This window comes from Somniosus microcephalus, chromosome 34 (assembly GCF_052327205.1).
Source record: "Somniosus microcephalus isolate GS21.2 chromosome 34, FLI_Smic_1.0, whole genome shotgun sequence".
NCBI lineage: Eukaryota > Metazoa > Chordata > Chondrichthyes > Squaliformes > Somniosidae > Somniosus > Somniosus microcephalus.
The window spans coordinates 16747566-16765743 of NC_141020.1; the positions used below are offsets into that span (position 1 = coordinate 16747566).

The 18178-nt window shown below is 50.9% G+C and overlaps 1 protein-coding gene across 1 annotated transcript; it reads left to right on the top strand.

Annotated features, from left to right (window-relative positions):
* The first annotated feature begins 3428 nt into the window (after positions 1-3428).
* On the top strand, positions 3429-17465 carry blvrb (biliverdin reductase B). Its single transcript, XM_085973468.1, has 5 exons — positions 3429-3585; positions 9892-10053; positions 13229-13318; positions 14930-15061; positions 17222-17465. Exons 1-5 carry the CDS (start codon positions 3510-3512, stop codon positions 17380-17382), a joined length of 621 nt encoding a protein of 206 aa, XP_085829594.1. The 5' UTR covers positions 3429-3509; the 3' UTR covers positions 17383-17465.
* The last annotated feature ends 713 nt before the right edge of the window (positions 17466-18178 follow it).

An 18178-nucleotide genomic window follows, 5' to 3' on the forward strand; every position in this document is an offset into this window, starting at 1 on the left:
TTTCACTTCCTCTTTCCTGACTAACCTGGAAGGTTCCAGGTCTTGGCTCTTGGCTCCGCCCCTGACTTCTCTTACATAAAGATCCCAGGATCTGTATGACTCATTCCTGTGAACCAGTCGGCATGTTGAGATGTTAGCTCTGATCTTAGTGATTAAAAGCCAACTTGTTTAAGTCTATAACTTCTAGTTTTGTGGTTATTGAAGGCACATCACCTGTCATTGGTTTTTTTCCCCCCCTCTTCAAGTATTTATCCAATTCTCTTTTGAATGTTACTATTGAACCTGCTTACACCCTTCCAGATCACAACAAATCTAGGCCAACACTCCCAGTGCAGTGCTGAGGGAATGCCGCACTGTCCGAGGTGCCGTCTTTCAGATGAGACGTTAAACCGAGGCCCCGTCTGCCCTCTCGACGTAAAAGATCCCGTGGCACTATTTCAAAGAAGAGCAGGGGGGAATTCTCCCCGGTGTCCTGGGGCCAATATTTATCCCTCAATCAACATCACAAAAACAGATTGTCTGGTCATTATCACATTGCTGTTTGTGGGAGCTTGCTGTGCGCAAGTTGGCTGCCGCGTTTCCCACATTACAACAGTGACTGCACTCCAACGAAAAGTACTTCATTGGCTGTAAAGCGCTTTAAGACGGCCGTGGTCGTGAAAGGCGCTATAGAAATGCAAGTCTGTCTTTCTTTCGCTGTGTGTAAAAAAAAGTTTCCTCATGTCTGGTTCTTTTGCCAATCACGTTGAAACTGTGTCCTCTGGTTACCGACCCTTCTGCCACTGGAAACAGTTTCTCCTCATTTACTCTATAACAACAAGAACATAAGAATTAGGAGCAGGAGTCAGCCATTCGGCCCCTCGAGCCTGCTCCGCCATTCAATATGGTCATGGCTGAGCATCGACCTCACCTCCACTTTCCTGCCTGATCTCCATATCCCTTGATCCCCCTAGAGTCCAAAAATCTATCGATCGCAGTCTTGAATATAATCAAAGACTGAGCTCCCTGGGGTAGAGAATTCCAAAGATTCACAACCCTCTGAGTGAAGAAATTCCTCCTCATCTCAGTCTGAAATGGCCGACCCCTAATCCTGAGACTCTGCCCCCTAGTTCTAGATTCTCCAGCCAGGGGAAACAACCTCTCGGCATCTACCCTGTCAAGACATCTCAGAATCCTATCAAAACCATTGTAATTTTGAACACCTCTATTAAATCTCCTCTTAACCTTCTCTGCTCTAAGAAGAACGACCCCAGCTTCTCCAAATTCTCCACATAACCGAAGTCCCTCATCCCTGGAATCATTCTAGTAAATCTCCTCCGCACTCTCTCCAAGGCATCCTTCCTAAAGTAGGTGCCCAGAATTGGACACAATACTCCAGCTGAGGGAAGGAGAGAGGGAAGAGAAGGCTAGGAGAGAGAGGGAAGGGGAGGGGAGAGAGGGAAGGGGAGGGTAGGAGAGAGAGGGAAGGGAAGGGAGGGGGAGAGGGAAGGGTAGGAGAGAGAGGGAAGGGGAGGGGAGGAGAGAGAGGGAAGGGGAGGGGAGGGGAGAGAGGGGAGGGGAGGGTGGGGAGAGGGAAGGGGAGGGTGGGGAGAGGGAAGGGGAGGGTGGGGAGAGGGAAGGGGAGGGTGGGGAGAGGGAAGGGGAGGGTGGGGAGAGGGAAGGGGAGGGTGGGGAGAGGGAAGGGGAGGGGGAGAGAGGGAAGGGGAGGGGGAGAGAGGGAAGGGGAGGGTGGGGAGAGGGAAGGGGAGGGGGAGAGAGGGAAGGGGAGGGGGAGAGAGGGAAGGGGAGGGGAGAGAGGGAAGGGGAGGGAAGGGGAGGGGAGGGGAGGGGAGAGAGGGAAGGGGAGGGGAGGGGAGGGGAGAGAGGGAAGGGGAGGGGAGGGGAGAGAGGGAAGGGGAGGGGAGGGGAGAGAGGGAAGGGGAGGGGAGGGGAGAGAGGGAAGGGGAGGGGAGGGGAGAGAGGGAAGGGGAGGGGAGGGGAGAGAGGGAAGGGGAGGGGAGGGGAGAGAGGGAAGGGGAGGGGAGGGGAGAGAGGGAAGGGGAGGGGAGGGGAGAGAGGGAAGGGGAGGGGAGGGGAGAGAGGGAAGGGGAGGGTGGGGGGAGAGGGAAGGGGAGGGTGGGGGGAGAGGGAAGGGGAGGGTGGGGGGAGAGGGAAGGGGAGGGTGGGGGGAGAGGGAAGGGGAGGGTGGGGGGAGAGGGAAGGGGAGGGTGGGGGGAGAGGGAAGGGGAGGGTGGGGGGAGAGGGAAGGGGAGGGTGGGGGGAGAGGGAAGGGGAGGGTGGGGGGAGAGGGAAGGGGAGGGTGGGGGGAGAGGGAAGGGGAGGGTGGGGGGAGAGGGAAGGGGAGGGTGGGGGGAGAGGGAAGGGAGGGTGGGGGGAGAGGGAAGGGGAGGGTGGGGGGAGAGGGAAGGGGAGGGTGGGGGGAGAGGGAAGGGGAGGGTGGGGGGAGAGGGAAGGGGAGGGTGGGGGGAGAGGGAAGGGGAGGGTGGGGGGGGAGAGGGAAGGGGAGGGTGGGGGGGGAGAGGGAAGGGGAGGGTGGGGGGAGAGGGAAGGGGAGGGTGGGGGGAGAGGGAAGGGGAGGGTGGGGGGAGAGGGAAGGGGAGGGTGGGGAGAGAGGGAAGGGGAGGGTGGGGGGAGAGGGAAGGGGAGGGTGGGGGGAGAGGGAAGGGGAGGGTGGGGGGAGAGGGAAGGGGAGGGTGGGGGGAGAGGGAAGGGGAGGGTGGGGGGAGAGGGAAGGGGAGGGTGGGGGGAGAGGGAAGGGGAGGGTGGGGGGAGAGGGAAGGGGAGGGTGGGGGGAGAGGGAAGGGGAGGGTGGGGAGAGAGGGAAGGGGAGGGTGGGGAGAGGGAAGGGGAGCGAGGGTGGGGGAGAGGGAAGGGGAGGGAGGGTGGGGGAGAGGGAAGGGGAGGGAGGGTGGGGGAGAGGGAAGGGGAGGGAGGGTGGGGGAGAGGGAAGGGAATGGGAGGGTATGGGAGGGAAGTGGAGGGTAGGAGAGAGGGGGAAGGGGAGGGAGGGAGAGGGAAGGGGAGGGAGGGGAGGGGAGAGAGGGAAGGGGAGGGTAGGGGAGAGAGGGAAGGGGAGGGTAGGGGAGAGAGGGAAGGGGAGGGTAGGGGAGAGAGGGAAGGAGAGGGAGGGGGAGAGGGAAGGGGAGGGGGAGAGGGAAGGGGAGGGGGAGAGGGAAGGGGAGGGAGGGAAGGGGAGGGAGGGGAGGGGAGGGGGAGAGAGGGGAGGGGAGAGAGGGAAGGGGAGGGGGGAGAGAGGGAAGGGGAGGGTGGGGGAGAGAGGGAAGGGGAGGGTGGGGGAGAGAGGGAAGGGAAGGGTGGGGGAGAGAGGGAATGAGAGAGGGAAGCCGTGGTCCTGTGAGCGGCTGGATCAGAGCCCACCCTGGGGGAGGCGGGACCCGAGCGGCTGCTGGGCGGAGTCTCACCCGGAAGCCGAAGAGAAAGTTGCAGAGTTCGGAGAGAGAGCAGGCGGATCGGAGGGACATCGAGAGAGAGAGACAGCCGGCGCAAGCATGGGCAGAAAGGTTGCGATCTTCGGCTCCACCGGGATGACGGGACTCGCGACCCTGCCGCAGGCAATCGCAGCAGGTGAGAAACTACAGGAGCCCGAGGGACACTGACCAGTGAGACTGACCAGTGAGAGCAGGGAAACTGACCAGTGAGAGCAGGGAAACTGACCAGACACTGACCAGTGAGACTGACCAGACACTGACCAGTGAAACTGACCAGTGAGAGCAGGGAAACTGACCAGACACTGACCAGTGAGACTGACCAGACACTGACCAGTGAGACTGACCAGTGAGAGCAGGGAAACTGACCAGACACTGACCAGTGAGAGCAGGGAAACTGACCAGACACTGACCAGTGAAACTGACCAGTGACAGCAGGGGAACTGACCAGACACTGACCAGTGAGACTGACCAGTGACAGCAGGGGAACTGACCAGACACTGACCAGTGCGAGATGGGAAACTGACCAGACACTGACCAGTGATACTGACCAGTGCGAGATGGGAAACTGACCAGACACTGACCAGTGATACTGACCAGTGCGAGATGGGAAACTGACCAGTCACCAGACACTGACAAGTGAGACTGACCAGACAATGACCAGTGAGAGCAGGGAAACTGACCAGACACTGACCAGTGAGAGCAGGGAAACTGACCAGACACTGACCAGTGAGAGCAGCTTCACTCGGCCGCAGCCTGGGAGCTTATTTCGCTCTGATAGCCGAGCGGCCGCGTCTCTCTGTCTCATTCTCTGTGAGGGTCAATGATTTGCGACAGGAATCAGCCAGCGAGCGAGCCAAGGGCACGGGCCTGTTCGTGGTGCGGAGGCTGCAAATAGTCTCTGTTAATTATTAAATTGCCCAGATATATTGCATGTAGGTTTGCTTTTAGCCTCCCGCCGCTGGTTAAAGTATCAATTCCAAGTGCCAGATGTAATTTGAAGCTGTACAATATGTTGCCGAAGAGCCGGTTCTTCTCTCGGTGCAGGTGCTGCCTTTACTGAACCTACACCAGCATTTCATGTAGTTTTTACATGCGGTCTGGATGTCCTCTATTAACGTTAAAAAAAAGTAATGACTTGCATTTATATAGCCTCAGGACGCCCCATGGCGCGTTACAGCCAATGAAGTACTTTTTGAAGTGTGGCCACTGTTGTAGTGTAGGAAACGCAGCAGCCAATTTGCGCACAGCAAGCTCCCACACACAGCAATGCGATGATGACCAGATCATCTGTTTCTTGTGATGTTGGTCCAGGGATAAATATTGGCCCCAGGACACCGGGGAGAATTCCCCCTGCCCTTCTTCGGAATATTCACAATACACATTAATGATCTAGACGAGGGAACTAGATGTAATATCTCCAAGTTTGCAGACGACACAAAGCTGGGTGGGCGTGTGTGCTGTGAGGAGGATGCCGAGAAACTCCAGGATGATTTGGACAGGTTGGGTGATTGGGCAGAAGCGTGGCAGATGCAATATAACGTGGATAAATGCGAGGTTATCCACTTTGGTGTCAAAAACAGAAAGGCAGACTATTATCTGAATGGCAATAGATTGGGAGAAGGGGAAGCGCAACGAGACCTGGGTGTCCTTGTGCACCAGTCGCTGAAGGTAAGCATGCAGGTCCAGCAGGCGGTGAAGAAGGCAAATGGTATGTTGGCCTTCGTAGCGAGAGGGTTTGAGTACAGGAGCAAGGATGTCCTGCTGCAGCTGTACAGGGCCTTGGTGAGACCACACCTTGAGTACAGTGTGCAGTTTTGGTCGCCTTATCTGAGGAAGGATGTTCTTGTCATGGAAGGAGTTCAGCGAAGATTCAGAAGGCTGATCCCTGGGATGGCAGGAATGACATATGAGGAGAGATTGGGTCGGTTGGGCTTATACTCGCTGGAGTTTAGAAGAATGAGAGGGGATCTCATCGAAACTTATAAAATTCTGACAGGTCTGGACAAACTAGATGCAGGTAGAATGTTCCCGATGGTCGGAGAGTCCAGAACCAGGGGTCACAGTCTAAGGATAAGGGGTAAGTCATTTAGGACTGAGATGAGGAAGAATTTCTTCACCCAGAGAGTGGTGAACCTGTGGAATTCTCTACCACAGAAGGCGGTTGAGGCCAAGTCTTTAAATATATTCAAGAAGGAGTTCGATATGTTTCTTAGAGCTAAAGGTATCAAGAGATATGGGGAGAAGGCAGGTACGGGGTACTGAGTTTGGATGATCAGCCATGATCTCATCGAATGGCGGAGCAGGCTCGAGGGGCCGAATGGCCTCCTCCTGCTCCTATCTTCTATGTTTTACCCACCCCACCCTGCAACACAGAGAGACAGGGAACAAGCAACCAGCTCCTTCCTACACTTCAAAAACACACTTGATTGGCTGTAAAGTGCTTTGAAAGAAAGAAAGGCTTGCATTTCTATAGCGCCTTTCACAACCACTGGACGTCCCAAAGCGCTTTACAGCCAATGAAGTACTTTTGAAGTGTAGTCACTGTTGTAATGTAGGAAACGCAGCAGCCAATTTGCGCACAGCAAGCTCCCACAAACAGTAATGCGATAATGACCAGATCATGTTTCAGTGATGTTGATTGAGGGATTAAATATTGGCCAGGATGCCAGGGATAACACCCCTGCTCTTCTTTGAAATAGTGCCGTGGGATCTTTTATGCCCACCTGAGGGGGCAGACGGGGCCTCGGTTTAACGTCTCATCTGAAAGACGGCACCTCCGACAGTGCGGCGCTCCCTCAGCACTGCACTGGAGTGTCAGCCTGGATTTTTGTGCTCAAGTCCCTGGAGTGGGACTTTGAACCCACGACCTTCTGACTCAGAGGCGAGGGTGCTGCCCACTGAGCCACGGCTGACACATTCACTTTGGGACGTCCTGAAGTTGTGAAAGGTGCTATATAAATGCAAGTTCTTTCTTTTCTGCAGCTTGAAAAGACTGGATCCCTCGCGATTATTGCTTTGAGCAAACCTGCAAGAACCTTCCACCGGATTGTTTGGTTCTTTGCAGCCAGTGTTTGCTGACTCACGCTCACATGCTGGGGAGGGTTTTTGCTGACTCGTTCTCACGAGTGTTGTCAGCCGTTAGTTGGTGCCTTGCTCTGTGGATCAAACACCACTGGGCTCGGCTGCCGGGGCGGCATGCAATTAGCAGATAAGTGTAGTGGCTTCTGGCTGCACTTTCTTATCTGTCTGCCCATGAGAGGGAGGGGGGTTATCAACTAACAGGTCACAGATCAGTGTGGGAGAAATTCCTCGTACTCCTGTCATCAGAAGACAGTCAAATCGAGTCAGTCAAACCACCCCCAGAAAACATTCCTGCCCTCAATCCGAGCATTTTTGTTAGACACTTAATTGCTCCAAGACACTGTCAACTGCTCCAAGACACTGTTCACTGTTCTAAGACAGTCAACTGCTCTGAGACACTGTCAACTGTTCCAAGACACTGTCAAATGTTCCAAGACACTGTCAACTGCTCCAAGACACTGTCAACTGTTCCAAGACACTGTCAAATGTTCCAAGACACTGTCAACTGCTCCGAGACACTGTCAACTGCTCCGAGACACTGCCAACTGCTCCGAGACACTGTCAACTGCTCCGAGACACTGTCAACTGTTCCAAGACACTGTCAACTGTTCCAAGACACTTGTCAACTGTTACAAGACACTGTCAACTGTTCCACACTGTCAACTATTCCGAGGCACTGTCAACTGTTCCACACTGTCAACTGTTCCAAGACACTGTCAACTGCTCCAAGACACTGTTAACTGCTCTAAGACACTGTCAACTGCTCCAAGACACTGTTCACTGCTCCAAGACACTGTCAAATGTTCCAAGACACTGTCAACTGTTCCACACTGTCAACTGTTCCAAGACACTGTCAACTGCTCCAAGACACTGTTCACTGCTCCAAGACACTGTCAAATGTTCCAAGACACTGTTAACTGTTCCACACTGTCAACTGTTCCAAGACACTTTCAACTGTTCCAAGACACTGTCAACTGCTCCGAGACACTGTCAACTGCTCCAAGACACTGTTCACTGCTCCAAGACACTGTTCACTGCTCCAAGACACTGTCAAATGTTCCAAGACACTGTCAACTGTTCCAAGACACTGTTAACTGCTCTAAGACACTGTCAACTGCTTCAAGACACTGTTCACTGCTCCAAGACACTGTCAAATGTTCCAAGACACTGTCAACTGTTCCACACTGTCAACTGTTCCAAGACACTGTCAACTGCTCCAAGACACTGTCAAATGTTCCAAGACACTGTTAACTGCTCTGAGACACTGTTAACTGCTCCAAGACACTGTCAACTGTTCCAAGACACTGTCAACTGTTCCAAGACACTGTCAACTGTTCTGAGACACTGTCAACTGCTCCAAGACACTGTTAACTCCAAGACACTGTCAAATGTTCTGAGACACTGTTAACTGCTCCAAGACACACTCAACTGTTCTGAGACACTGTTAACTGCTCCAAGACATTGTCAACTGTTCCAAGACACTGTTAACTGTTCCAAGACACTGTTAACGGTTCCAAGACACTGTTAATGGTTCTAAGACACTGTCAACTGCTCCAAGACACTGTCAACTGTTCCAAGACACTGTTAACGGTTCCAAGACACTGTTAACTGCTCCAAGACACTGTTAACTGCTCCAAGACACTGTTAACTGCTCTGAGACACTGTTAACTGCTCCAAGACACTGTCAACTGTTCCAAGACACTGTTAATGGTTCTAAGACACTGTTAACTGCTCCAAGACACTGTCAACTGTTCTGAGACACTGTTAACTGCTCCAAGACACTGTCAACTGTTCCAAGACACTGTTAACGGTTCCAAGACACTGTTAACTGTTCTGAGACACTGTTAACTGCTCCAAGACACTGTCAACTGTTCTGAGACACTGTTAACTGCTCCAAGACACTGTCAACTGTTCCAAGACACTGTTAACTGCTCCAAGACACTGTCAACTGTTCCAAGACACTGTTAACTGCTCCAAGACACTGTCAACTGTTCTGAGACACTGTTAACTGCTCCAAGACACTGTTAACTGCTCCAAGACACTGTCAACTGCTCCAAGACACTGTTAACTGCTCCAAGACACTGTTAACTGCTCCAAGACACTGTTAACTGCTCTGAGACACTGTTAACTGCTCTGAGACACTGCTGACTGCCCTGCAACACCGCTGACTTCTCGAACACACTGCCAAATGCTTTGAGACTAACAGCCATTTTCCACGTACAGATTCCAACACCTTGCACCTTCAGGAGAAGTGGGGATAAAACCGGGAACCGAGAAGGGTTAGAACACAGTTTAATGAAACTGATGCAAAAACAGAAAATGCAGGAAATACTCAGCAGGTCAGGCAGCATCTGTGGAGAGAGAAACAGAGTTAACGTTTCAGGTCGATGCAACAGTTAACGTTTCAGGTCGATGCAACGTTAACTCTGTTTCTCGCTCCACAGATGCTGCCTGACCTGCTGAGTATTTCCTGCATTTTCTGTTTTTATTTCAGATTTCCAGCATCCGCAGTCTTTTGCTTTTGTGAAAATGAGACTGATACCTGAACCCCCCCATTAGCGTCAGTTGAAAAGAGATGGTTAACCCGGGGTTAAATTGTAGAGTAACATCGTCCCTCATCACAATCTGCAACATCAGCTACGAGATACCAAGAGAGGAAAACGTGCCAGACGTGGACCCAATAGGAACAGGAGGAGGCCATTCAGCCCCTTGAGCCTGTTCCGCCATTCATGGCTGATCTATGATCTAATTCCATCTACCCGCCTTTGCCCCCATATCCCTTAATACCTTTTGTTATAAATCTCATCATTCATCAAGAAACTACTCGTGAAATAACGCTGGACAGCCAGCTGATGGCGCCGTCCAAGGAGTATAAATACTCGGGCATGGGCCCAGCTTGGCAGGGACATTTTGTAAGACAGGAACTAGTGAAGTACAACTAGACCTCCGTGTTCTGAAACAAGTTGATTAAAGCCTTGCTTTACACTCAAACCAAGTGCGTAGTGAGTTTTATTACGTCACCTTTGCTTAACAAAAATCTATCAATCTCCGATTTAAAATTAACAATTGACCCAGCATTAATAGCCGTTTGCGGAAGAGAGTTCCAAACTTCTACCACCCTTTGTGTGTAGAAGTGTTTCCTAACTTCACTCCTGAAAGGCCTGGCTCTAATTTTTAGACTATACCCCCTAGTCCTAGACTCCCCAACCAGCAGAAATAGTTTCTCTCTATCTACCGTATCAGTTCCCCTTAATAGCTTGAAAAATGTGGGGAGAGTATTCAGGCTGGGGTTATCATTAGTCACTGTGGTTTCCACATTGTCCATTTCATGTGTGCAAAGACTGCTCCCGTTTTCTCATAGGTCACGAGGTCACCGTTCTGGTCCGCGACCCGGCCAGACTGCCAGCCGAATACCATGGGGTAAAGGTCGTCGTCGGTGACGTCCTGAATAAGGAAGCTGTCCAGAAGGCGGTCAAAGGTCAGGACGGGGTCATCATCATTCTGGGAACCAGGAACGACCTGAGTAAGTCTCTCCGCCGGGCTGTGGCGCAGCGATGTGGTACTTGTGTCACGTGGAGTGCTTGAGGCCAAGAGCCTCGATGCATTTAAGGGGAAGCTAGATAAACACATGAGGGAGAAAGGACTAGAAGGTTACGTTGATGGGGTGAGATGAAGTAAAGTGGGAGGAGGCTGGTGTGGAGCATAAACACCGGCATGGACCAGTTGGGCCGAATGGCCTGTTTCTGTGCTGTAAATTAATTATCCATATAAATCATCCACTAATTAATTTCTTGGGTGGATTTACCATCTATCTGTCTAATAATGTATTAAAAATATTAGGTATCTGCGCACAGCTTTCTCCATTATAAACTCCTATGTCAACATTTATACTGCAAACTGCCTATTCAAACTTGTCACGCTGTAATAAGAAAAAAAAAGACTTGCGTCTTTATATAGCGTCTTTCACGACCCCACGACATCCCAAAGCACTTACACCCAATGAAGTACTTTTTGAAGTGTAGTCACTGTTGTAATGTAGGAAACGCAGCAACCAATCTGCGCACAGCAAGCTCCCACAAACAGCAATGTGATAATGACCAGATAATCTGTTTTAGTGATGTTGATTGAGGGATAAATATTGGCCAGGACACCAATGCTCCCCTGCTCCTCTTCAAAATAGTACCATGGGATCTTTTACGTCCACCTGAGAGAGCAGACGGGGCCTTGGTTTAACGTCTCATCTGAAAGACGGCACCTCCGACAGTGCAGCACTCCCTCAGCACCGCACTGGAGTGTCAGAGAAGACTTTTGTGCTCTGGAGTGGGACCTGAACCCACAACCTTCTGACTCAGAAGCGAGAGTGCTACCCACTGAGTCACAGCTGACACACTTTAGCCACTAGAGGTGGAAATCTATAAGCACGGAATCTGTGCTTATAAAACAGGGACCAAATCACGTCTGTGCCCTGGTCCAATTCTCCCTCACCCTCTAACCCGCTTCACCTGAAGATAACACTTGGTCTTGATCCCACATCTACAACACCACGGACTAGTATGTTAAAAGTCTTGTATATGCTGTGTGCTTCCTGTCCATGTTGAGCTTACTTCCTGTGTCACGGTTTTTGGGTCACGTTCTCAATGCCAGTATTTTACGTCGAGTTTTTACAGCACAGAAACGGGCCATTCGGCCCATCGGGTCCATGTGTCATCATCACATTGCTGTTTGCGGGAGCTTGCTGTGCGTATATTGGCTGCCGCGTTTCCTACATTACAACAGTGACTACGCTTCAAAAAGCACTTCATTGGTGTTCATGCTCAACACGGGCCTTCTCCCATCAGCATGTCCTTCTATTCCTTTACCCCTCATGTGTTTAATTAGCTGCCCCTTAAAGGTATCTTTGCCATTCGCCTCAACCACTCTCTGTGGTAGCGAGTTCCACATTCTCGGCACTCACTGGGTAAAGGGAATAAAGCGCCAACTAAGATTTATGTGTTAGCTCGGTAAAATGCAGGAATATCGGAATATGGTGAGTTTATATATAAACAGCAAAACCCTATGGGCAGGATTTTCATTGGGCCGTGGAGGCGGGATTGGAGGCGTGTGGGGGGTTAAAATCTCAAATCGGGGGGAACGAACCCATCCCGCCCCCAACCCGCCTCCATGCCAGTTTCAAAGGAGGCGGATACCCTTCCAGTGCTGGGACCCGCCTCCCCGAGGTGGGAAGGGGATTAGTGCCAATTAACAGGTAGTTAACAGGCAGTTTTTAGCCTAATCCCTATTTTTATTGCTGAAGTGTGGGATTCCCGACGGCTCCAAACCACGCCAAGTTAGCGAGGCGGGCCGTCGGGTTGAAGGGTTCGAGATGTCCGGTGTTCAGGTGAGTGATGGGTACATGAGTGCAAAGGTAAGTGTGTTTGGTGTGTGTAAAGTGTTTAAAGAAGTTTTACTTACCTTTACTTACCTTTACAGCCTTCCTTCCTTCAGGTCTCGGGAGTCCCTCATCTCACCGGCACAGAAAGCAGAATGGCCGCGAGCTGTCAAAAGTTGCAGCATTCAGCTTTCTGTTCTGGAGAGATCTCTAAATCATCCTGAGTGGAAGGAATTAACTTGGAGTACAGATTGTCAGTGATTGACAGCTTCAAAGAGCTGTCAAACGCTGATATTTCATCTGTCAACAGCTCTTGACAGATGAAATGTCAGTCTGTGACGTCACCTGTTGCCGGGTGGCCCTTAATTGGCCTGCTGAGCCCACTGGGCGGGCTCAACAAGGTCAATCAAGTCTAAATCGCGTGGGTTGGCCACAACTCAATGGAGGCGGGACTACAACCCCGAAAGTTGTAGACCCGCCTCCTACACGTCTCCAGTATCAAAATCCAGCCTTATGTTTCTAATAGTAAAATGCTGTGTCGACATTTTGGGGTCGTCCTGGTTTCGGCAGCTGAAGGTGGCAAAGAAACAGCGGCCCCCTTGAAATGCCCACCTGGTGTGATTCATCTGAATAGGCGCCCGGCAGCAGTCCTGCCTGAAACAGGCGGGCGGCGGCTCGCACAGGCCGATCGGGGTCCAGTGGCGGTGGCCGGACCCCGATTGCAATTGTCCAGAGCAAATGGGCTGAGTGCCCTCACCAGCAATCCTTAAAGGGACCGCTCCAGAAATGGCCTGGAATATGTTTTTTTGCGGGGGGGGAGGGGCCAGGAAAAACAGGAATTCTCTTTGTGGATCCCTGCAGAAATACAGTGGCCTGCTGCTGAATGGGTGGGTAGCTCAGGTTTGGGAGTAAATCTTTGTGTCAACATTTCTGAAGGGGACAGTCCTGTCGCCCTCTCCCTGACTTGTTGCCGTTGTGCGTCGGCCATTTTGTTTCTTTGCCTGAAATTTTCTGGATGCTTTAAAACACAGTTTAGGGGGTTTTCATGTGATTTTGGGGGCACCCACACTAAATCACCCTCCGCCAAACCTTTTGAGGCTATCCATTCTACCCACCTGATCCACTTGCGGCTGCCAGATTTTAGATATTGAACCGCTGACTGCTCACTCCTCACCCCTTTGGGCCTAGCGCTCAGGCCTACTGGCTTTGCATGCCCCCCGCACACCTGGATTTCTGGGAGTGTACAGTCTGAAATCGACCCTTGAACTTGGAGCGTCGCGGTCAAAACTCGCCGCTTGATGCCTCCTTTTTCTGTTTCTGCCTCCAACAGGCCCCACTACAATGATGTCCGAGGGAACCAGAAACATTGTCGAAGCAATGAAGACCCACAATGTGAAGAAGGTGGTAGCCTGCATGTCAAGTAAGTTTAAGGCTGGAAAGAAGAAAAAGACTTGCATTTTATACAGCGCCTTTCACAGCTTCTGGACGCCCCAAAGCGCTTTAAAGCCAATTTTGAAGTGCAGTCACTGTTGTAATGTAGGAAACACAGCAGTCAATTTGTGCACAGCAAGATCCCACAAACAGCACCGTGATAATGACCAGATAATCTGTTTTAGATGTTGATTGAGGGATAAATATTGGCCCCAGGGATAAGTCTTCGAAATAGCGCCATGGGATTTTGTTACGTCCAACCTGAGAGAGCAGACGGGGCCTCGGTTTAACATCTCATCCGAAAGACGGCACCTCCGACAGTGCAGCACTCCCTCAGCACTGCACTGGAGTGTCCACCTTGTGCTCAAGTCTCTGGAGTGGGATTTGAACCCACAACCTTCTGACTCAGTAGGCTCGAGCGCTGCCCACTGAGCCACAGCTGACACTTCATTCCCTTTAAGTTTCATTTTTGAAATGGATAGCATTTGACGATTTGATGGTGTTTTACAGAATATTGAAATGTATAAATTGGGAGTTTTCCCTGCCCTGGTGTCCCTCCGTGTCTAACTTCTCAGGCTGTTGCACCAAGTGTTAAAAAGTTATTTAATGTAGAATTAAATGATGAGCCAATGCCTTAAAGAGGCAAAGGGGACCCAGAAAAATCTGCATCTCAGTTTTTGGCCTTTATTGCAAGGGGGTTGGAGTATAAAAGCAGGGCAGTCCTGCTACAACTGTACAGGGCATTGGTGAGACCACACCTGGAGTACTGCGTACAGTTTTGGTCGCCTTATTTAAGGAAGGATATACTTGCATTGGAGGCAGTTCAGAGACGATTCACTCGGTTAATTCCAGAGATGAGGGGGTTGACTTATGAAGAAAGGTTGAGCAGGTTGGGCCTATACTCATTGGAATTTAGAAGAATGAGAGGTGATCTTATTGAAACATATAAGATACTGAGGGGGCTCGACAAGGTAGATGCAGAGAGGATGTTTCCCCTCGTGGGGAAATCTAGAACTCGGGGGCACAGTTTCTGAATAAAGGGTCGCCCTTTTAGAACTGAGATGAGGAGGAATTTCTTCTCTCAGAGGGTCGTAAATCTGTGGAATTCTCTGCCCCAGAGAGCCCTGGAGGCTGGGTCATTAAATACATTTAAGGTGGAGATAGACAGATTTTTGCAAGATAAGGGAGTGAAGGATTATGGGGAGCGGGCGGGGAAGTGGCTTTGAGCCCAAGATCAGCCATGATCTTATTGAATGGCGGAGCAGGCTCGAGGGACCGAGTGGCCGATTCCTGCTCCTATTTCTTATGTTCTTCTTATGTCCTTATCAGTAAAATATCTGAAGACCCATCGAGGGAGGGTTTGCTCATTGCAATCGAGGTTAGGCGATTCAACATTGGAGCGCACAACTGGACTCGCTTTAAATAGCCAAAGTGGCAGAATGAGCGAGCTCCACAGACGGGCAAAGGAGGACCACACCGGGCAGAGCCTTTATCCAGTTGAGCGGGGCTTCACCAGTCCTTTGCAGCGTATTAAGCACGGTAAAGACAGAAGAGAGGTGCAGGTTGAGAGGCGGTTGATGTGACATTTCCATTTCTACAGCCTTCCTGTTGTGGGAGGAAGCCAAGATTCCCCCACCGCTGCTGGACGTGACCAAGGACCACCAGAGGATGTATGACGTGCTGAAGAACTCTGGGCTGGACTATGTGGCTGTGTTTCCACCTCACATTGACGGTTAGACTTTCTTTACTAAGGTGGGATAGGGATTAGAATTCATGCTGGGCGCAAAGCAATGGGTTTCCTATCTAAGCTGGTTTCCCACCTAAGAGAAGCATAATGCCGATGATGAGAGGTTTTGATAGAGTAGAGAGAGAAATATTATTCGCTCTGGCATGCTGAGACCACATCTGGAGTATTGTATACAGTTTTGGTCTCCTTACCTAAGGAAGGATATACAGGAAACTCTTTTTTATCCGGCACCGACGGGACCGGCGCGGTGCCGGTTGATCAAAAAGTCCGGATTACAGAGAGGTATAGTAAAAGGTACGAGAGCCCCGTACACGGCCACAGGTGCAGGAGTCCCGGTTACACGGTACTTGTGCAGGAGTCCCTGTTGCACGGCCACAGGTGCAGGAACCCCGGTTACATGGCCACTAATATACAGTAAAACTTACCTGAACCTACTCCTGAATTTTGCCGGTTAAGAGAGAGTTTCCTGTACTTGCCATAGAGGGAGTGCAACGAAGGTTCACCAGACTGGTTCCTGGGATGGGGGGATTGTCCTGTGACGACAGATTGAGTAGACTGGGCCTATATTCTCTAGAGTTTAGAAGAATGAGAGGTGATCTCATTTGAAACATACCAAATTCTTACAGGCCTTGACAGGGTCGATGCAGGGAGGTTGTTTCCCCTGGCTGGGGAGTCTAGAACCAGGGGTCACAGTCTCAGAATAAGGGGTCAGCCATTTAGGACTGAGATGAGGAGGAATTTCTTCACTCAGAGGGTGGTGAATCTTTGGAATTCTCTACCCCAGAGGGCTGTGGAGGCTCAGTCTTTGAGTATATTCAAGACAGAGATCGATAGATTTTTGAATATTAAGGGATATGGGGATAGTGCAGGAAAGTGGAGTTGAGGTCGAAGATCAGCCATGATCTCATTAAATGGCGGAGCAGGCTCGAGGGGCCGTGTGGCCGACTTCTGCTCCTATTTCTTGTTATGTTAACCAATCTCCTACTCGCCGGTGCCCACTGGTGGCTGACATTAGATTTTTTCTTTATTCGTTCATGGGATGTGGGCGTCGCTATTGCCCTTTCCTAATTGCCGTTGAGAAGGTGGTGGTGAGCTGTCTTCTTGAACTGCTGCAATCCGTGTTGTGAAGGTACTCCCACAGTGCTGTTAAGGAGTTCCCCAGCGACTGATCTCTGTCTTAAATATACTCAACGACTGAGCCTCCACAGCCCTCTGGGGTAGAGAATTCCAAAGATTCACAACCCTCTGAGTGAAGAAATTCCTCCTCATCTCAGTCCTAAATGTCCGACCCCTTATTCTGAGACTGTGAGCCCTGGTTCTAGACTCCCCAGCCAGGGGAAACATCCTCCCTGCATCGACCCTGTCAAGCCCTGCAAGAATTTTGAATGTTTCAAATGAAATCACCTCTCATTCTTCTAAACTCTAGAGAATATAGGCCCAGTCTAAATCTCTCCTCATAGGACAATCCCCCTCATCCCAGGAACCAGTCTGGTGAACCTTCGCTGCACTCCCTCATTCTCAAGTACCTGTCCAACTCCCTTTTAAAATGATCTACTCCTGCTCCTATTTCTTATGTTCTTATTTTAGCTATGAGGAAAGATTGGAGAGGCTGGGGTTGTTTTCTTTAGAACAGAGGAGGCTGAGGGGAGACTTAATTGAGGTGTATAGAGTTATGAGGGGCCTAGATAGAGTGGATAGGAAGGACCTATTTCCCTTAGCAGAGAGGTCAATAACCAGGGGGCATAGATTTAAAGTAATTGGTAGCAGGATTAGAGGGGAGTTGAGGAGAACTTTTTTCACCCAGAGGGTGGTGGGGGTCTGGAACTCACTGCCTGAAAGGGTGGTAGAGGCAGAAACCCTCAGCACATTTAAAAAGTACTTGGATATACACTTGAAGTGCCGTAACCTACAGGGCTCCGGACCGAGAGCTGGAAAGTGGGATTAGGCTGGAGAGCTCTTTCTCAGCCAGCACAGACACGATGGGTCGAATGGCCTCCTTTTTGCGTTGTAAATTTCTATGATTCTATCCCGATACTTCTGATAATATCCCTCTTTTCACGATATTCCTGTTTGTATCCTCCCTATCCCGAAGTTCTATTTAACATGGCGTACAGTCTATTTAACGTTGTTTCGTTCCTCTCACAGATGCGCACCCTCTGACCGGGAATTACACCGTGTCAGTCAATGAAAAGGGCGGCCGAGTCATCTCCAAGCACGACCTGGGACACTTCTTCCTCAAGTGCCTGACGACTTCGGAATACGATGGGAAGTTTGTCTGTGTGTCGGGAACCTACACGTCCGCGTGATACCGGCGAGCGTGCTGTTCAATGTTAACATCTCTCTCTGATCATTTGGAGTCAGAATAATAAATAAAAGATCTCGATCCACAGCTCGCGTTGACGGTTCCTGCAGTCCTGGGCAGTCCAGTGGCTCGGCGGGTAAACCCACTGCCCAGTGAGTTGCTGAGCTGGAAAAACCAGGATCATCTGAAAGTTTGATTTCTGCTCTGTGCTGAATTAGCAGCACTCACCTGAGGTAGTGATGGGGGGGCTGTGATTAACCTCAACAATCCTGGGGGGGGGGGGAAATCAGTCATAGAATCATAGAACGGTTACAGCACGGAAGAAGGCCATTCGACTCTCGGCTCGTCCCACTCTCCCACCCTTTCCCCGTAACCCTGACATTTTTTTCCCCTCAGGTACTTATCCACAGCACGGTGGCATAGTGGTTAGCACTGTTGCCTCACACCGCCAGGGACCCGGGTTCAAATCCGGCCTCGGGTGACTGTCTGTGTGGAGTTTGCACATTCTCCCCGTGTTTGCGTGGGTTTCCTCCGGGTGCTCCGGTTTCCTCCCACAGTCCAAAGATGTGCGGGTTAGGTTGCTTGGCTATGATAAATTGACCCTTAGTGTTAGGGGGATTAAATACGTGGGGTTACGGCAATAGGGTGGGATATGTGTAGGGGTTACGGGAATCGGGTGGGATATGTGTCGGTGCAGGCTCGATGGGCCGAAATGGCCTCTATCTGCACTGTGGGGTTTCTGTGATTCTGTGAATTCCCTTTTGAAAGCCGCCATTGAATCTGCCTCCACCGCCCTTTCA